The sequence below is a fragment of the Mytilus trossulus genome, chromosome 11 (assembly GCF_036588685.1).
Source record: "Mytilus trossulus isolate FHL-02 chromosome 11, PNRI_Mtr1.1.1.hap1, whole genome shotgun sequence".
Lineage (NCBI taxonomy): Eukaryota > Metazoa > Mollusca > Bivalvia > Mytilida > Mytilidae > Mytilus > Mytilus trossulus.
Window position 1 is genome coordinate 60697554 of NC_086383.1, and position 22085 is coordinate 60719638.

The window sequence follows — 22085 nt, forward strand, 5'->3', positions numbered from 1 at the left end:
GGTGAAGAATAAGACCAAGAGTAACCATATTGATATCCCTGTCGCATGTGATTGTTCCTGATAACTCTTATGTATAATTCATAATATGAGCTAGACACGGTTAGGCTAGACTAGTTTGAAACTTTACATTATTCATTAAATTTTATCGAGGATAACTATACAGAGAAGTAATACCGGTAATAGTAACTGTGGAATAATGTTTAATGTTTCTGTCATACACAGTCCGACAAACTAAGACAAGAACTTAAAATTAATGGTCACTCTCAAGACTTATACATACAGAGCTATTGTGTATTGCTTCGAAGGAGTCAATTGCTTATCAAATAATTAGAACTCACAAAAAAAATCTATATAGATAGTATTGTAATGAGACCGCACACCATTGCAGCGCAGTTACAATAAAAGGCATCACAAACACAGGTTAACAAATGAATGTCCATATAAAATTTGGTCATCTCAATTAAATATCTTATTGATAATATAGCAAGCATTAAATTGTTGAGGGTGTCAATCACTGGAGTGTCTTCATCGAAGAAAGGATTTAATTCCAGGGGGTAAAGGGAGACTTTCTATTCCGATATCAATGTTGTTACATCGTTTTGCCAGTATTTTTCTAATCGTCCTTTTGCAATGCCCAAGTAAAGTAATTTGTAACAAATATTGAGCTTTTATCCAGTCTACCAGTTGTGTCATTTTATTACCTAATTGTACATCAGGAGAGAACATAAACCAGTCCTGAGGAATCCAGGCACCGGCATTGATTAACAGGTATACAGTATCGGAATTGTCACCATAGGCAGCAGCAGAGATAGGTCGAAATTCATGACCGTCAACATTAGCACCGGAGTTTATAAGTTTCACGACGGTTTGCAATAATTCTCTTTGTTCTCTTGGTCGTTGCAAAAGACTAAGATATCTCCCTTGAAGAAAATCTATTGTTCGACCGTCATAACTAAATTGTGTTGCTCTAACAATGTCGATATTACTTTTGCTCAGATAATCGCAAGCGATAGACAATGGAGTTTTATCATTGGTATCATAAAAATCTAAGGAGCAGTTATTGTCTATCAGAAGGTTGATGATATTTTGATAATCCAAAGCCACTGCCAAATGTAATGGCGTCCATCCTTTAATATCGCTTGCATCTATATCAGCTTTGTGTTTTAATAACAACGAAATCACTTCTATCGACCCAACCTCTACAGCACGGTGTAAAGGGGTCCTATAACAACTGTCCCTAAAGTTTATATTACAACCAGACAGAATAAGCAATTCAGCTACTTCTACATGTCCATAGTGACTTGCAATTGTCAACGGTGACATCTGATCGGCATCCCACACATTCGGATCAACCTCGTTTTCGATAAGCTTCTTGATAACGTTTGGCAAATTTTCCCTTGCAGCTAGATGAATTGGTTGAAGGTACGGAAATTCATCGACCGGTAAATATAGATCGCAACCATTGTCTATTAATTGGATGGCAATGTTTTCGTGTTTAAGTTCTATCGTATGTGTTAATGGTGTTCTGGTAAATATTATTTCAGCATCAATATTAACTCCATCCTGTATCAGTTGCTGAAGTTTTTCACTGTCTTGCTTCTCTATGGCACCAACCATGGCAAACTGCATGGCTTTCTGCTTCATTTTCTCTGTAAGAAAACAAATAGTTTTTTTTATTCTACATTCAGATTTATCAAAGTGACACATTAAATAAAGGTTTTTATAATTATAACATATGGCTTCAACAAACTGCTTGAAACTTTCAGGTTTATATTAAGAGCAATGTACACTTACAGTCAAAATAAACAACACAATCTTTTGAGGTATACGCACACACATGTTTCGAAACACAGTAACATATTATGCCAGCGTATGGTTGGGCCGTTTACAATGGTGGAGAGCTTTCAATGAATTTTTTTAAAATCAGGGTCGGATCAAGGATTTTTTTAAATGAAGATCTGTAAAATTTGACATATAGTTTAAATCAATGGACGAGACGGCTAGAAACAAATTTTGGAAGATGTTATATGCCAATTTATGTTTTCATTTTTCCTGCCATATCAATGTCTTTAGATGTGACATTTCAATCCTATAGTGCAACATAAAATATAAATATTCTTAGAATTGCACGAACTCAGTTCTGACAACTTTTCAGAAAACATGCAGTGCTCAAGCTATTAAATGTTTCCTCAATGCCCATATATTTGCACGAAATATTCGCATGCTATTTTCATTTGCACGAACTATATATCCGCATGTTTCGCTTTCAGTTATATTTAGAAATTGTTAACCTTCTTGTTTCCGATCTCTTTGAGCTCTCAGCACAGCGATGATGTCATCTTGGTCTGAGTATCGTGGTACTTCCGGTACAGCTGGAGCAGGCGGCAAGTCTTGAATGGTCACATACAAAATTAAAAGAAAAACAGTTTGGGTGTTTGAACAAACGAATGAAAATCAATTCAAAAAATATTGAATATTCTGGATAAAACAATGAGAACAAAAAAATCAAAAGAAAAAAAAATTAAATTAAAACACAAAGGGATGTGAGAAAGACATAGTATGTAGACCTCGATGCATTGTTAAATGATTGTGTGTTGTTCGTATTTCGTCCAGTGAAATAGATAACATCAATTTATGTTTCAGTTGAACAAACAGAAAAGTAAAAACACAAAAATACTGAACTCCGAGGCAAATTCAAAAAGGAAAATCAAAAATCAAAAGGCGCAAAAGTCCAAACACATCAAACGAATGGATAACAACTGTCATATTCCTGACTTGGTACAGGCATTTCCTTATGTAGAAAATGGTGGATTGAACCTGGTTCTGAAATATGCATGCATAAAGTTGTTAACATTGGCTTTGCACTAGCTGGCAGTAACTGCTAGTAATCTCAGGTCTGTACTTGTTGCTGTGATGTATAAGTACTCTGCTTCCGGGCTGTGTTTTGTTATATGTATTAGTTTTGCTTTGTAAATATCCGATCAGTTAATCCGTGTTCAAATGATTTTTATTTGTTCTTATGTTGAACTGGATCACCACTTTACCAGGTAAGGAGAAAGTTACCGCCTTCAAACTATCTGTTATACATATGCATGTCCAGAGTCGTAGGCCTGTAATTCATTGCTTGTCGTTTGTTTCTGTATATAATTTCATTTTTTTTTTTTTTTTTTTTTTCGTAAATAGATCCTTGAATTTTCTCGTTTGAATTGATTTTAAATATACATTGTCAATTTGGGACTTTGTATAGCTGACTATGCGGTATGGGGTTTGCTGATGTTCCTTGTTTTTATAGCCGAAAGGTGACCTATATTTGTTAATTTTTGTATCACTTGCCTCTTGTGGCGAGTTGTCTCATTTGAAAGCATACCACGTACAATTCTTATTTGTATAGAACAGAACAGAACAAAACATATTTTATTTCCAATTAAGGGCCCACAAGGGACATACAGAGCAGACATGAATAAGGAAAAAGAATTAATATTGATTTGCATAGATACATAGATACAAACAATTTTTTACATACAGTTACAATAAAATAACAAACTCATATTCACTTTAATAAATTTACCAACAGCATTAAGGACCTGATTGTCTTCACAGTTTAATAAATAAATAAATTTATGCTGATTATCAAGTATAGAAAAATTTGGAATTTTTTGGCAAACAAAGTCAAAGAGAGCATCTCTATCTGATTTAAAATTTTCACAGTTAGTTAAAAATGGATTTCATCTTCAACACAACCAGAGGAACATGTTTTGCAAATTCTTTCATGTCGTGGAATATTTGAAAAACGACCAACTTCAATTTGAAGTTTATGAGCAGAAATACGTAATTTGCATATATAGATCTTCTAAAATCAAAGTTCTTAATTAAAGAAAGATAATTTTCATAACCAAAATACGAAGATACATTTTTCCACAAATATGAAAGCTATCTCCAAAAAAGAATATCAACTTTTAATTATACAATTGAACACTTATGACAAGAAGGTACGGAAGCGTATTAGCGCCACACATTTTTTTCCCTATGTTTGCGTTACAACGCAAAGGTTTGTGTTATAACGCAAACATAGGGAAAAAAAAAAAATGTGTGGCGCTAATACGCTTCCGTAAGAAGGACCTGAACTGTATCTGTCAAACCCCATCCATATACAATCTTTGATAACAAATAAAAGCAATAACTCCATTTCGATTGTATTATTTCTGAAGTATTATTTGATTGTTGAGGCTCGAGGTACACATTTTTTTATAGTAAAATTGAGAATGGAAATGGGGAATGTGTCAAAGAGACAACAACCCGACCTAATAAAAAACAACAGCAGAAGGTCACCAACAGGTCTTCAATGTAGCGAGAAATTCCCGCACCCGGAGGCGTCCTTCAGCTGGCCCTTCAACAAATATATACTATTTCAGTGATAATGAACGCCATACTAATTTCCAAATTGTACACAAGAAACTAATATAAAAATAATACAAGACTAACAAAGGCCAGAGGCTCCTGACTTGGGACAGGCGCAAAAATGCGGCGGGGTTAAACATGGTTGTGAGATCTCAACCCTCCTCCTATATCTATACTATTAAACGAGAAGACCGCATTTTTGGTGTCGCTTCTCTTCCTTCCACAATAAATCAATCATCATGCCTCTGTGTCCTATAGGTAACATGCATAGTCGCATTTGTCATCCATTCTTATGATTATTCAAATTGAGTTATTTTGGGAGAAAAACGACAAAAAAGAAGTCCGCAAATGATTCCGTCATCAGAATGACTTTTAGTCATCGATAAGACTTCCTGTTTGAAACATGCGCAAATACAACCAATCGTATGATAGATAACAAAAAAGAAAATAGATAAGCCAATCAGAGCGTTCTCCATTTCATGGTGCTTACATTGCAAGAACCCGACAACTATTATACCTCCTTAAAGAGGACAATTATTGTTCGCGTTTATCTACATGTAAACTACGATTATACTTTTTTTAAATATAGAGAATCTCTGTATTCTGTCTACTGTTTTTTTTAATGTTTACTATTCAGGGGGTCATACCAGTTGCACTTATATTAAAATAAGTAAAACATGTGACACAAGAACAACCAATCGTAGAGCGTTCTCCTTATCACGGTGTTTAGATCGCAAAAATCACAACTATTATATCCCTTAGAGAGGACAAATATTTTTCGCGTTTACGATTATACTACTTTGATGTCAGGGATTTATTGTTAAAAGGGAAAATAGTGATTTGGCAAAAATGAAAGTAAGGTAGAGATTAGAGGGAGGCAGGACCTTTTTCGGGGCGCCAGGATCGGGTGTTTTTAAGCTCGGGATTTGGGGATTGATACTTACGGGATCCGGGAATATATTTTTCGATTTCGGGATATGAATTTCTTTAAATTCTGCATCTCGGGATTTCATGGTTTTAAGCCCGGGATTTCGGGATCAGGACCCCTCCGATCGACAACTCCTAAAATTAGCCTTAGTCGGTATTAGTCATTTATACATGATTCAAATCCTACCATTGGCATATTAATAAGGCTCTAAAAAAAGCACTGAAGGATTGTCATAGAAGCATATTTTTTAGACTAATAATGGTCTATATATAAACAGTTACATTTATTTCATGTTTGAAACGGTGCAAAATTTTAATTTGATTTAGACTTTATCAAAAGAAGCATTGTAGCAAAGGAGAAGAATAATTGTGGTCGTGAACCAGAAACACGAATATAATGGAATTTAACAGAAAGGAAACAAATATCGGACTTTGGAAAAGGGGAGATACCTTTTATGTAATTCTCAATACATGATATCTTTAACAAAAAATCATTCAACAACAGTTCACAAGCTGTATATGCCCGCGATTTCGCGGGTGTTTTCTAGTATTTATTACGTCTTGTACTTGTGCTGTTTAAAAATCTATCTGTAATTATTGTAGTTGTAAAGATTTACGGCAAATACACAAAACGTAATGACAATGATCATATAAGGGCAATGACTAAAATAAGGAGTCACTTGATGATATCGCTTTGTTTGGCTCATTGGAAGATATGGTATTTTAGAAAAGTGTCTATTAAAGTTTTCAAGATCATACTTGTAGGTAAAAATCTGTAGTAAAACTTGTCATATATGGACAATGATCACTCTAATATAAAATTGTCAGACAGTTTTGGCGTAAATACATAAATAGTTAGTATACTAGTCCCTCAGCATTCTGAACATCTGCTCCTGTCAGATTTTCTCTATTCATAGCGATTTTCAAATAAAAGACAAAACGCTTAACCCGTGTGCTCTATTTTTAGCCATGTTGGTTATCTTCGTTGACGGGCGTGGTCATCGGACACATGTTTTAAAAATATATACATGTACGTCTATCATAAAAATATTATGGCAATGGTACGTTAAATTTGGTGAAGGGCTTTCAGAGGAGTTGATTTTTGTAAAAGTTTTCGAAACAACAGACCAAGGACGCGAAGTGACATTTTTAGCTATGTGCGCTAAACGTAAGAATAAGTTAACATTTTATTGTGATAGAATTGATTCAAGTCACCAATACAACTGGAGTTAACCACTTGAATTACAATATGGGCAAATTGATCTGAAAACAGGCAGAGATACTATGAAAATTTTAATTTAGCTAATACATTATGTAATACGATCACTCAAGAACTATATTGTTTATACTGCTTCAAATGTGTACATACATTTTTTACTACATAGTAATAAACCGCAAGGCAAACTGCTAAACCATTGCATGCGAGAATACTAAAAAAATATCGGCACATGTCTTTAGCTTTATTGCCTGTCATGCAATTAAACTTTCTCTTCCAAAAGGATAATAGACATGGAAGTTAAAATCAAGGTCAATTATCAAACAAACAACACTTTGAAAAATTCGATCTATCCGAAAATAATGGCGAATGTATATTTAAATAATTCCTCAACTTTATCACAATTGGTTGACAATGTACATGATGTATGCTTTTACAGATATCGACCAATCACAATGTACGCATTTGACAATGTTAACAGTGTATCAGATCCGGAAATCTAAATAATAAGGACTCTCTTCATCGTAAAAACATCTTCAATGCAGGAGGAAGAGACAGTTTATTAATGGCAGCATCTATATCTTCACATGTTGTTGCTAACAACTTTCTTATTGTCCGTTTACATTGCCAACTTAACGTCAGCTGAACAGCACCTTGAAATTCTATCCATTCTGACAACTGGTGCATTTTAAATCCAAGATGGACTGACGAAACTGGTTGCCAGTCTTGTGGAATCCATGCTCCTGAATTTATTAGCATCTGTACAGTGCCTGTATGATCTGCCATTGCAGCTACGGTGATAGGGAGGCTCTGGTGTCCATCGTTTTTTGGAAGGCTTTGACTTCCATCAATGTTAGCACCTTTATTAATTAGTGCCATAACCATGGAAAGAGTTTCTCTATCTTCCTTTGGAAGTTGCAACAGGCTTAAATATCTACCTTGCATAAAGTCCCTTTTCCTTGCTTCATAGCTGAATTGTGTTGCTCTAATAATGTCATAGTTTTTCCTGCTTAAAAAGTCACATGCTATACAGAGTGGTGTTCTACCATTCACGTCAGAAATTTCAAGATTACAGCTGTTTTCCAATAAAATATTTACAATTTCTTGATAGTTCAAAGCAAGTGCTAAATGTAACGGTGTCCATCCTTTCTGGTCGGTTATATTCATGTCAGCCTTATTCCATATTAACATTTCTATTACCTCGATCGAGTCACTCTCGACTGCTCGATGGAGCGGTGTTCTGTCACAACTATCTTGAAAGTTAATATCTGCGCCGTTTTTTATCAATTGATTAACTACATTGGTTCGACCGTAATAACTCGCCAAAATCAAAGGTGTCATCTTGTCCGTGTCACAAGCATCCACATCAACATGCAACTCGATCAATTTATCCACAACCTCGGACAAATCTTCTCTAGCTGCGATATGGATTGGTTGAAAGTAAGGAAAGTGATTGACAGTAAGTTTCGGATCACATCCATTTTCAAGTATAAGTATTGCTATGTCCCCGTGTTTTAATTCGATTGAGTGTGTCAATGGGGTTTTCGTGTACATTATCTGAGCATCAATATTAACGCCGTCTTCGATCAATTGTTTCACCTTTTGACTGTCTCGTTTCTCGACTGCACCCACCAGAGCAAACTGCATCGCCTTTTGTCTCATCCTCTCTATAGAAGTAAAATAAGTCGAGTGTATTACATAAGGGTCTGGAATACCGATGAAATTCGCATTGCAATATATTACACTGCATGGCACATACAAGTTTTGAAATATTAGAACACTCTCAGAAATAAAATTTACTGTGATCAGTTTCACAAAAATATCTAAAGACGAAAGTTGATAGTAAGTCATTAACTATATATTTGGTATACTAATGACCAACAGACCTGCTTATTAATAAGTAATAAGACTTTTTTTGTGAAACGGACCACAGTGATGTGTCTATACGGAAAGTGCGTCACCATCTTTTACTGTAAAGTATGAATTACTGCAAATCGTAGCTACATGTCCTTCAGTATAAACACATTGTTCTTCTTTTCAGTCTAGAACTTCTTCTAGAATTGTTTTTTTTTAAATCAATAAAATATAGAACTACAAGCACAAAATTCCAAAAAAACAAAAATAAACAAAAAAGCAAATTTCTTTTGCAATATATCACGCAATTGCATGACATGCATTTAACGGGCTGATAATGTGTCCAATATTGATAAAGGAGATGTTGTGTGTATGTTATTGAAAAAGGAATCCAACATTACAAACAATGTTCGTTAGTTCAATTCGTTATTTGTAGAAGTTTACCTTCTTGTACAGGATCTACTCTGGCTTCTAACATAGCCATGATGTCTTCATCGTTTTCTCTTTGTCGTAATGCCGGGACAGCTGGTGCTGGTGGAAGATCGAGTTTGTTGTTATTGGTCTGATTGTCCATCATAGAGATAACTGGAATCATAAGAAAATGTTTAAAACAAAAACATACATTTTCGTTTTATTATTTGTAATGGTTATGCTTACTGGTAAAATAAAGGTCAAGAGGTGAAGCTATCATCGTTTTCGAAAGGACTAACATTTAAAAAAAACTCTTTAAAAAAATGGATTTCAACAAATATGCCGTTTTTAAAATATATATGGAGTTTAAAATTTGCCGCCGTGTAAAGATTGATATATATAACTGATGACAATTGCATGATGACCAATTATCAACTCAATAGAAATTACAAACCTTCAGTCATTACGATAGATACGGTTGTTCACGCTTTATTGCCAAATATCAACTCAATAAAAATTGTAAACCATCTGGCATAACGATAGATACGATAATTTACGATAGATTAACAAATATCAACTCAATCGCCTAAATTTAAAGAAGTACAAACCCGGTCTCGATCATTATAAGATTGATTCGACTATGCATGATTGCCAATTATTAACTCGATTAACCTTAATACAAAACCCAATAGATCGCGTTGAGACGAATAAGACCTACCGAATTAAGACTAATCTGGGGTTTTAAAAACACGAGCAACACGACGGGTGCCACATGTGGAGTAGGGTCCATTCGGAGCACCTGAGCTCACCTCCAGTTTTTTGTGGGGTTCGTGTAGCTTTTAAAAGTAAGTCTTAAGTTTTCTGTGTTGTGTCTTGTGTACTACTTTTTAGATATAGTAAGATGCGGTATGAGTGCCAATGAGACAACTCTCCATCCAAATAACAATTTATAAAAGTAAACCAATATAGGCCAATGAACGGCCTTCAACATGGAGCCTTGGCTCACACCGATCAACAAGCTTTAAAGGACCCCAAAAGTACTAGACGTGTAAAACAATTCAAACAGAAAACCAACGGTCTAATCTATAAAGAATCTGATATAATAAAAAAAAAAACGAGAAACGAGAAACACGTGCATGTTAATTACATAAACAAACGACAACTACTGTACATCAGATTACTATTTGTCTGTTTGTCTTTTTCTTTTTTAGCCATGGTGTTGTCTTTGTATTTTCAATCTAAGAGTTTGAATGTCCCTCTGGTATCTTCCACCCCTCTTTGACACGATCACAATAAATCAACTTGATTGATAAGATTTAGTGATTTCAGGCACGGATTCAGCCCCCATAAAACAGGAAAATGTAATTAGTAGCATAACCACATTTCTACCACCGAATTGTTGTCAACATATAGTCCTCCAACTCTCTTACTCTAATAGAAATAAAATTTGAAATGCATTTTGCACTTAACAAAAGATAGTACTTAAGATCATAACAGTGAAAATGAAAAGTTCATCAATTTTAAAAAAGGTCACAATATTTTACCTTAGTTCAGAAATTTGAAGGGGAAAAAGATACGTAAAGAAACCCCATGGCAACGGATATATTTCTTCAAAGAAGGAGTGACATGGATAGGGTTGCTATACGTGCCTTGCTTTTTCATTTCACAGATGATCACAGATCCTATATTATTTTAGCCCTATATCCCACCACCCATTTTTTTTATCCATATGATTACCAGCAACCCGTCTTCAGCATAACAATTAAGCAATCAACACAGGCATAATGTTCTAGGAGAAATATTATAAGACAAGTGCCTGTGGTCTCAGTCGATCGTATCATGAGCCCCCCCCCCCCCCTTATCATTTCCTCCCCTCATCTCAAATGTCATATTTACAATAAAAATTTTAATCCCTCAACAAAAATACTGAACATGCTGAAATCTCACTAAAATTATTATTACCATACAAAATTAATCATGAATGCTACTAAACGTGACTAAAGGATTAACGCAAAGTAGGATGTATACATGTGTATCCTCGGGGAAAAACATTCGCATGAAAGCAGAAAATCGATTAGCATAGTACTGCATCTATTTGATTGTTTGACATTTCCTTGTTTGGTTTTCTTGATAGATGATCCGTGTATGCCCGAATCAATAGATTTTTGAAAGAGTTTAAACCAGTCACTAATTAAACACAAATGTGTTTAATTATTCCAATAATTAGCTTACAAACCTGATATAAAACCCCGAAGCGGCTGCACCCACAGTTTATGTTCCGGAGAGAAATATCATAGCATTCTCCGTTTTTGTTTTTTATTTATTTTCTACTATTTGATCTTATAAACGTTTAATTACACGATAGTAATCCATTGTGAATTAAGCTGTAAATTAACCAGCATAGCTTCTTTGACGATGAAAAATATTTGAACACAATTTTGTTTGCAGTTATATAGACATGAATCACAATGACACAATCTATTGTTGTTCAAGGTAAAATAATTTAACATTTTGAAACTAATAATAAAAAAAGAACAAGGAAACAAAAGGCATACAAGTTACAACACCAACTTATCTTTCAAATAACAAGCCAAAATAGTCAATAAGTCACAGGCACCTGTTTCTATCCATACGTAGGTCGACTATCCATTTATGAAGGTCGACTATCCATATAAATGGATAGTCGACCTTCGTATGGATAGAAACAAGTGGCTGTGCAATAAGTCCATCTAAGCAATACACACACCAATTGAAGGGGGTCTCATTGGGGGGTTCCGATCCCGCTTACGGTTTTGTCCGATTCCCGTATCCCGCTTACACTATGTAAGTAACCAATTCTTATTTTTTGGTCATTTTCAGGGTCCTGCAAGGCCTTATTTCCCATTTTCACAACACAATAATATGCTTAGACCCCAATGAGACCCACATTGAAGATTAAGCACCACAAACCCTACCCAGCTTTTTTTGTGCATGCTGAAGCCATCTGTACAAATATACATTAATAGATAAATGGTTTTCATAAACACAATCTATTGTCAGGAAACTAGAAAGATGCTTGTTTTTGGCCCCTTATACCTTAAAGTTTAGGACGATTACCCCCAGACTCAATTCCAGCCTTCCTGTTGTGATGTGGAACTTTGTGGTACAAATTTAAAAAGATCCATACACTTTCAAGTTATTGTCCCAAAACAACAAAAATACTTTTTATTTGCCAATTTTTGGACTTTTATTGCTCATGTTGCTATACTGTTGGTACCACAACCCCCAAAATCAATCCCAACTTTTCTAAATGTGGTATTGAAGGTTCCGGAAAAAATTTCATAGAGATCCATTCACTTTAATAAACTAAGTTATTGTCTGAAAACCAAATGTGCCTTTGGACGAAGCTGACAATGACATAATCCTCATGATCATATACCAATATACAAATAATTGCAAAAAAAAATGTTAGCGCTCGTATAAAACCTCTGTTTGATTGAAATAAAATCAAAAACATAAAGATATTAAAAGTTAAATTTTGTGCCTGAAAGAGGGGTGATGTTGGTATGTTTTACATGTTTTATACTCCTTTTTTTTGTTGTTTATTAAACATTGCAGGCTTTAGACATTTTAGAGCATGTAGAGAGAAATAATAAAAAGTAAATACTTGAGTTGATGAAATTGTTTGTATCTACCATGTCTACTGACAATCAGGCCGAGAAAAGAAATCCGAATTTCCGGTAACCCAACCGACCCTGTTTTTTAGCCCTGACCCTAATTTTTTAATTGGATCATCCAAAACTTTTTTTAAAAATTGTATCAACCGACCCTGTTTTTGACACAGGCTTCTGTTAAAAGACATAATATTTTTTTCTATCTTGCTTCTACTTGCATAGAAAGCCATTAAAACATTTTATTAATAGTAGAAAGATGCTTGTTTTGGCCCCTTATACCTTAAAGTTTAGGAAGATTACCCCCAGACTCAATTCCAGCCTTCCTGTTGTGATGTGGAACTTTGTGGTACAAATTTAAAAAGATCCATACACTTTCAAGTTATTGTCCCAAAACAACAAAAATACTTTTTATTTGCCAATTTTTGGACTTTTATTGCTCATGTTGCTATACTGTTGGTACCACAACCCCCTAAAACATTAGATCTAAATATAAAATAAATGATATTATTTTAAATAATTTGGATAAAAATTTTACCAAAATGTTAAATCCTATGTCTGAAAAGGAATTAAAATCTATTTGTATGTATATTGAAGAAGCTCTTGATTTGAGAGACCACCATACTGTTTCATCAGATAATAATCTTTTACAGTAGTTTGTGCATATACATATATATATATATACATATCTTGTATTGTGTGTTTTAAGTAAATATACGAAAATCTATAATAATACTGAAATATAAGTCTACAGTATCAATATCAGTCTATAATGTATTTGTATACATAGAATTGGCTCATGACTTGTTACATGAATCTTTATTTCATTTATATGTTGTTTTAATATTATAATTGTCTGTATTTGGATCACGCCTCTATTGTGCTCTTTCCAATAAAATATTGAATTGAATTGAATTGAATGTCAACAGGTATTCCAAATAGGCATGATAGGTTAAAATCCAAGAAATTTGCACAGCAGGTGCTTCAAAAACATTGCAAATGGTGCACTTCCTGTTTTTCAAACTAATTATGGACCCAGACTTGGAAAAAAAAAAAAGAATTCCGACCTATACCATGTATACCGACCCTATTTTTCAAAATGATGTTACCAGAAACACATATCTTTTTTTTTTAGGCCTCAGATAATTAATTTTAACTGTATTTTGAATTTGACATACATGCATGACATCAACATGAATACATGATCAATGTTTTCTATTTTTACAGTTGGACAATGTGGAAATCAGATTGGTTGTAGATTCTGGGATCTTGCATTAAGAGAGCATGCAGCTGTCAACAAGGTCTCATATATTTGTTTTTAATTTAATGCATAGTACCTTAATTGAATGGCAGATCAAAGTTAATTCAGATATTTTAGCACAAACTTTTTTATTTTACTATACTAAGTTGCAAACAGGATGTTAATTTCATGGATACATATAATAAATGTATCTTATTTTAATTCATTTGATAGTTCTGTATATATGAAATTTGTATTTTTTGAACACTTAAACATAAATTGGAGGTTTAATGTTCGTCTACCATGTTTGCATTATGAAAATAAGAATATTTTGTATTATTTGCAATGAGACCAACTGACATAGAAGTTGTCATCTATAGTGTACCATACAGCATTCGACAATAATGAAAACCCATACCACATATATAATTAGGCCTAAATTAATATATTGTGTGTTTCCCCAATCCCGACCCTGCCAAGCAAGATGTGGGTAGGTAGGTAGGGAATTATTTTATTTTTTTCCAAAAAGCTTGAACAATATTGGACGATGTCGCAAGCATGAAAATCATGAATGAATAAAATAATTTTCCACTTAGTTTTGATATAAAATTTCATGAGTAGCACCGTTTTTGCAGGGTCGGTTAGGATTGGGGAAACAAACAATATTTTATTTTAGGCCTTATGCATATAGCAAGATAAAAAAAATCATAGACATGATCAATGTAAAAATAATTAAAAAAAAAAGAAAACAGAAAGCCTGATTTATTAACAAAACAAGACTTTAAAAAATGTGATATACAGCAACGAACAACAAACAAATGAAGTCCATGGAAAACAAAATGTCTACATTGAATTTATTTTTGTTTTATTGTAGAGTGGTAATTATGATGAATCATTAAGCAGCTTTTTCAGAAATGTTGATTCACGATATGATGATCCAGCCAACATACCAATGGGTAGTGGTAAAGGAAAGATTAAAGCACTCAAAGCTAGAGTTTGTATAAATTATTCATTTTCGGTTAACTTGAGTTGTCTCCCATTGTGTTAGAACTGCTGTTCTTGGACAGCTACCTTCATTCACCTTTAGACCCAAATTGTATGTCTGATATAAATGTTAAAATTAATGTAAAAGAAAATTTTTAAAATGCACCTCATTTATCATGATTTTACCTTTAGATTAAAATATTAAGTAAATATACAAGGTATATATATTCAATATTTCTATCTATGCTATTTTGGTATTTTTTATTAGAAGGAGATTTTATGTACCAAAACTATGTAGAATATGAACCAAAAAGTATGGGTTACTCAGTAGAACAGCAATCTCATTACTTTTCTGACATTAAAACAATATTTGATTGCTAATGAAACAGCTCTTCACTAGAGACATAAGTGAACAATTATAATCAAAACCCATACTGCATAGTAATCCTCTGAAAATACTCTGAAATGGCAAATGTTAATCTATATACAAACGAGACTAATAGCCTGATATCTATACAGAACAATAATCAACATAACAAATATGATATACAGAAGCAAACAACAACAACTGCATTACAGATTCCGGACTTTGGACAGGCACATACAGAATGTGGTCAGGTTTTGTCTTAAAATTATTACTTACATAGGAAATCTGAAAAGACCAATCAATATATTTTCAATAATGTATTTTTAAAATCACATTCTTATCTGTATACAAAACCATAAAAAATTGAGAATGGAAATGGGGAATGTATCAAAGAGACAATGATGACCCGACCAAGGATCAGACAACAACCAAAGGCCATCAATAAATCTTCAATGCAGCAAGAAACTCCTTCAACCTAATTATAAAAATTACAGAAAGAATTCACATCAATACAGACTGTTTTTGCCTGCTACATGTGATATGTCAAAACTGCAAAAATTATGATCATACATTATGACATTGGAATACGTTATTTTGACTTTTACAAATTGTTTTTGTTTGATCTGATAGATGGTGTTTTCAGTCATGTGATAAAAGATGTATAATATAACCAATCATTTTGTCTGTTGCAGGCTGTTTTGGTTGATATGGAAGAGGGGGTTGTCAGTGAAATGATGAAGGGACCATTAAGAGAAGTGTTCGACTTTCAGCAGTTGATAACTGATGTGTCTGGTTGTGGAAATAATTGGTAAAATAATTTATAGGTCTTTTATTAAATAAGTTTTAAAACCCTTTTCTATGTTGTATAATGAACTGTGCATTCCTTTTTTTGCCAGGGTACCAATTTTCTTTGGATTGAGGAAAACTTGTGGATATTTGATTTCGTGGTTTTGCTGAAGTCTGCATATAGACATTTATAGAAAATTTGTTTTTCATTATACAGTTAATTTCATGGTCCATCAAAACCCTGAGAAATCCAAGAAAATTGTCATCCAACAAATCCATGAAATTGTACATGAATTCACTGTATCAGGATAAATTATGGTCTTTAGCTAACAGCTAACTCTTGGCTAATCAGTGCAGTGTTGTAAATATTTTCAATAGAATCTGGTCTGAGCTAAACATATTTTTTTTTAATGAAGTCTGCATTATCATGATTTTGGAAAATGTCAAATTCATTTATACAACAATCTGTAAGAAATTAAGTTAAAAAAAACGGACAAGACTTATAAATCTTTTATGCATGCTTTTTTTGTTTAATTAAAATAATTCCCTGCAACATACATTATATACATTATATTGCAAGTTAAAACAATTCAAGTATTCATCCAGTCACATTTATGCAGGAATCCTTTTATTTCATCAGTTCAAATTTCCACCTCTCAAAACAGTTGAATTTAAATTAGAAATAATGCCAATTAAATATATGGGAGATAACCCATTTAAAAACAATATGGACATTGAGCGTTCATTGTTTAGAAATAAATAAGACCGCTTTTTTTTCTGGTTTGAATTGCTTTACATTGTTATTTCGTGGCCTTTTATAGCTGACTATATGGTATGGGCTTTGTTCATTGTTGAAGGCAGTACAGTGACCTATAGTCGTTAATTTCTTTGTCATTTTGGTCTCGTGTAGAGAGATGTCTCATTGGCAATTGTGCCGCATCTTCTTTTTTATATTGTAATTAAAAAGTAATATATAATGTATTTTTTAAAGTTTCCAAATGGTATTGCTGTACCATAATATTCATCACAAAGTTAGGGAAGTTGATAATTACAAATCACTTAAATTCTATGATATATTTAATTGATTTGGTTTAATCTGCTTCAAAAATATTGGAGATAACTTTTAATTTAGAGGTTTAAATTTGTTTTCACTAATTATATTTAGGGCTGTTGGACATAAGATATATGGTACACAATATAGAGAACAGTTATCTGATGTTATTTTGTTATATTTAGGGCTGTAGGACATAAGATGTATGGCGCACAGTATAGAGAACAGTTATCTGATGTTATTAGGAGAGCTGCTGAGTTCTGTGACTGTCTACAGTGTTTCTTTATTCTACATTCCATGGGCGGAGGTAACATATTTAACTTAATACTATAATTTACAACACACAAGGTGATTTGATTCTAATAATTACAGTAAATTTTCCTCCTTAAGGATATAGTGAAATGTGACGTTGAACACAAATCAATTAATTTGACAGTGATTATTTCTGAACTGTATTTTCCTTATGAGATAGAATGCCTTTTTGGTCTCCTGTTTACCTCAAGTGCTGGAGGTTGCTGGTTCCAACCCTGGTCAGGTCAAACCAAAAACTTTAAAATTGGTATTTGCTTCCTCTCCACTAAGCATGCATTATTAAGCAGTAAGAGCAAAGACTGGTTGGTTTGGGTTTAGTCAGAACAATGCGTAGAAAAATTGTAACACATCTTCCTACAGACTATTACCTTGTGAACTAGCAAGCGAAACAAGGGCTAGTGTGATGGTATCATACAAAGCAAGGTTAATATTCATATTGGATTCGGGTATCATGTTCTTGTCATGTTGATTTGATTTGGCAGTGGATGTTGAGGTGGTACCCAACACTTTCACTAAAATTAATTTGGCTGGTTTAAATTTCAACAAAGTTATAGAAATTTCAAAAGTTTTGAACCAACCATTTTATCAGAAAAAATACACTGGTTATATAGCAGTTTGCCAAACACCAATTTTAATCATTGAAAGGCTTAATATTCCCTTTACAGCACAACATAATTAAAATGATTATCTGATTTTACAGAGTTATCTCCCTGTAGTGTTAGGTACCACCTTAAACAGCTATCCATTATCTTCAACCACTCTATGTGTAAATGAACAGAGTCTTAAATCAGAGTTTTATCATGTTTAGTCTCCAGCAATCACCCTCTTTCACAGTGAATCACATAACACCAGCAAAAGTAATGCTTGGCTGAATTTACTGCAAATCTGTTTAGAAATTCCTTTTTCGATTGTCTCCCTTTTTTCACAAAAAAATTGACTTATACTTTCAGTGTCTTTTTTACCTTGCTGTACAGTTTATTTTATATTTGGTCATATTTTAAGACATTTATTTTTTCATAGCAGTAAACATAAGAATTATGTAATGTTTAATACCATATCATTGGTGCTGGACGCTGAAGGGGACTGACCACATGTTTACACATTGTGTATCTGTATCCATTCAATGAAACTTCTCATTTAAAAAAACAAAAAAATAATGGAGATTTAGTCTAGGAAATTGTTTACTGGGTAATTTTAAAAAGGGCTAGACAATATTTCCAAATATGTTATAATCTATGACATTTTATTCAAATGTTTTTGGCAGAAATCTCAATTAATACATTTTAAAGATTTCTTGATTGCAATGAGAATGTTCGATATAGTTTGCTTAATAAAACTGACATTTTCTGATAACAGTGTTCCAGCTAGGCTGTTTTCAGAGGGCGCGGCGCCCACCCTTTCCCGAGTGGCGCCCTGTGCCCTTTTTACAGTTCCCAGGGCGCCCTGCCTTTTTTAAGATCGATTGTATATTAATTTGTTCTTATTGATATGATACGCTAATTACTAAATTTTACCTGGGGAAAAGTTTATGATTTGTTTACGACCCAAAGCTAATCAACGGTTACAACTGGTGTCATAATCTGTTGTTATAGGTAATCCGTTTATCGGATGGGTCATTAATGATCATCAACATTAGTTCATTAAAATAGAATCGGTCGGTCGGCAATCATCTTTGAAGAAATGTGTGTACAACAACTTGGGCACAATTTGCGATGTTTACCGTAGTTCCATGGAGGAAACGTAATGACAGAAAGTTCAAAACCATAATAAACTCGTTGAAGACATTGTTTTACTTGTTTTCCGTGAAATAAATAGAAAATTTAGACGTATTTGTCATTTACTGCCTTGATTTTTTATACGAAAATAACGAAATCAGCCGCCATATTGTGATCCTATTTACATCATATTTACGTACTGTTTATAATCCTCCAAAGAAGGAGCACACCCGAATAAAGAAAGATTACTCAATCTGATTTTTTTCCTAGCATTGAGTAACCCATTTACATATTCTAAAATATGTCTACATACATCTTGCTTAAGAATATATATGTTTAGGTATTTATTTTGAGTTATGGGAAAAGTTAAAGAGGGTCTTAGTAGCAATGTTGGTAGGGTGCCTTGATCATCTTTTTCTGTATTCTTTATTTTTGATACAATTTTTCACTGTTGATATATATTCTAAAATTGTGCATTTACTGAGCACAGCTGTTTTGTACTGTATGGCCATTAAGCCAGCAGGGGTAGAAAGGTGAAACTTGTAAAATGTGGCAGACCATAGAAACAGAATGAAACTGGTCACCTTTCAAAACATACTGCATATAAAGTTCAACTGTGCCAAGCAATGATAAAAAAAACTTGTGTGACAAGCTGCTTGACAAGTTTTTCAGCCTAAAAAGTAGAAAGATAGAGTTCTATATGGGCTAATGATGTTGTTCTTGTATAACATGTGATTCAAAAAATAAACACACCGTTTGATTAATATTTTTATTAAAATATGCCCTTTTCATATTATCATATCGCGCGTTAAATGCCCTTTTTCAGGATTGGCACCCTGCCCTTTTGAAATCCTAGCTGGAACACTGTGATATGCAGTCTAAAGACCTGTCTTAATTAATACTTCAAACAGGGAAAACAAAAGCTGTGTCCAGACTTTTTATTTGCTTTTAATTCTCTTTTCGGTAGATAAAAAAAAAAAATTTTGGCATGTACTATTATTATTGTGCGATTTTTTGGTGATTCAAGAAAATGGTACCAACAAACAACAGTGAATCGATCAACTGTTTGTTTAACAGTTTTCTTCATAGTAATATTTTATCAATCGTACAAAAATTGCAGTAGTTGCAGGGAAGCCTTTGTTAATATTTATTTAATGTAAAATTGGTGTATCCTCAAAACCTTTGTAGTTGTTATTATGTAATAAAAATAAATGGATGGTCATAATTTCATCATAACTCACTCGTGTCGCTTTTCAAAATGAAGAACAGCAATAGAAGTACAGTTCCTTTGACATCCAATTACACAATGTACACAGAATGTAAACCAGCCTAGTATTGTCTTTTCTCTCTCTCCTATATTTAATAATAATGTAGTCTGCTGTTGTCTGTTCTATAGTTGGGTTGCTGTCTCTTTGACACATTCCCCATTTCCATTCTCAATTTTATTTGATAATAATAATGTAGGTTTGTAATCATTTTCTAGGATATAAATGTGGTCTCACTGTGAAAAACAAAAGTTGATCATCTAAACATGCTAAAAATGTCCACTAATCAAAATCATGTGGGTCATTGAGATAATACTTTGTTTTAAGGACAATGAAATGAATCCACTTACATAATATTGTTAGATTATCATGTATAGTTTCTGTGATATCAATACTTGTGCATGGAATATATCTATAAATAAATGGTGAATGTGTCCCATGACACAGATGATGCCCAAAATTGCTAACATATAAAGTAAAAAAGGGACATTACTGAAAGTGAATCTACCCAAACATGATCTGAGTTTTGAAGTAATAAGTATTGTGTATAAGTTTTATAACATTTGGTTAAGGCCAACTTAAGTTAGAGAACAACAACTTAATTATTTTTTTTCATTTATAAACATGATAAAAGGGCATAACTCATGTAACTCTAGAATGGTTAAATTGACAACACCAACATTCAAACTTGATCTGTGTTTATTGGTAACAAGTATTGTATATAAGTTTTATATTATTTGGTTGAGAAAAACTTAAATTAGAGAATGGAAACTAAAAATTCAGCAATTTTCCATTTATAAAGGGGCATAGTTCTTGTATGGTTAAAATGACCTGACCAAAATTCTAACTTGATTTGTGTTTTGTGGTAATTCACATTGTGTATCTGTTTCATATCATTTGGTTGAGGTATACTACAGTAAGAGAATTGAAACCAATTTTGGGATAAACATACAAAACATTACAAAGGAAAAAAGACTTCATGCCCCCTCCACTACAGGGCATAACAACTTTGTGTTTTTCTTGTACTCATCTCACGATTCAAACATTTTCCAACTGATTTACAGTGTGTTCTCATGGATATATTGTGATGTTACACTTCCTGGTTTACCATTATGTATACAGGTAGGGTTGTGCACCCACAACATTTTGTCATTGCTTACCCAAAGTCATGAGCCAGTAACTCAGTTGTTTTCCATATATTATTCTTTTTTAGCCTAAATTAATGCAGCATTTGGTTATGTCATTTTTAATTATTTCATTTTTTGTCATGCTTGGGTCATTTAACCCTTAATACTTATTACAGTGAATACATTCATTGTCAAAGGCCGTACAGTGAGCCCAATCTTTTGACTCCGGTTGGTAGCTGCATCATATTGGCAATCATACCACTGACATTGACCTATAATGGTTTACTTTTATAAATTGTTATTTGGATGGAGAGTTATGTCATTGTCACTCACACCACATCTTCCTATATCTATTCACATCTCTTTATTAAAATATTGAACCTGTCTTTTGCATCATGAAAATCAGTTCAGACCATAAATAAGAATGATATAAACAGTTCACACCCAATACACTAACAAGGGGCGGATCCAGCCATTTAAAAAAGGGGGGTTCCCAACCCAGGATAAAAAGGGGGGTCCAGCTATATGTCCCCATTCAAATGCATTGATCAGCCAAAAAAGGGGGGGTCCAGCCCCCAGGACCCCTTCCCCCTTTGATCCCCCAATGCTAACACATATCAAATTATGAGGTAGAAGAGTGACCTATTGTTGTTAACATCCTTGACCTGAGCAAGTCCAAGGTTGATAGTTTCCCCATTGTTTTTCCTTGCTGTCTGCCATATTTGGTTTGTATTGTTGACTATATGGTTTGGGTTTTGCTTATATTGTTGAAACCTTATGAT

At 33.4% G+C, this 22085-nt stretch overlaps 2 protein-coding genes across 3 annotated transcripts in view; one reads left to right on the forward strand and one right to left on the reverse strand.

Moving 5' to 3' along the window:
* Positions 1–208: 208 nt before the first annotated feature.
* LOC134691369 (ankyrin repeat and protein kinase domain-containing protein 1-like) lies at positions 209–11108 on the reverse strand. 2 transcript variants are annotated; one of them, XM_063551875.1, is made up of 4 exons: positions 11043–11108; positions 8840–8980; positions 2292–2390; positions 209–1649 (listed from the first exon to the last, which is right to left on the reverse strand). In XM_063551875.1, the coding sequence occupies exons 2-4, from the start codon at positions 8970–8972 to the stop codon at positions 526–528; spliced, it is 1356 nt and encodes a 451-aa protein (XP_063407945.1). In that variant the 5' UTR covers positions 8973–8980; positions 11043–11108; the 3' UTR covers positions 209–525. The 2 variants fall into 2 exon arrangements, with proteins under 2 accessions (XP_063407945.1, XP_063407946.1); XM_063551876.1 differs by lacking the exons at positions 209–1649; positions 2292–2390 and adding an exon at positions 6971–8208.
* A 76-nt stretch (positions 11109–11184) lies between these two features.
* LOC134691371 (tubulin epsilon chain-like) overlaps positions 11185–22085 on the forward strand; it is a 29090-nt gene continuing 18189 nt past the window's right edge. Inside the window, exons 1-5 of the mRNA XM_063551877.1 lie at positions 11185–11299; positions 13684–13757; positions 14571–14690; positions 15740–15855; positions 17070–17191. Of these exons, the coding sequence (XP_063407947.1) occupies positions 11275–11299; positions 13684–13757; positions 14571–14690; positions 15740–15855; positions 17070–17191 (457 nt within the window). The 5' untranslated portion in view covers positions 11185–11274. The remainder of the gene's footprint in view (positions 11300–13683; positions 13758–14570; positions 14691–15739; positions 15856–17069; positions 17192–22085) is intronic.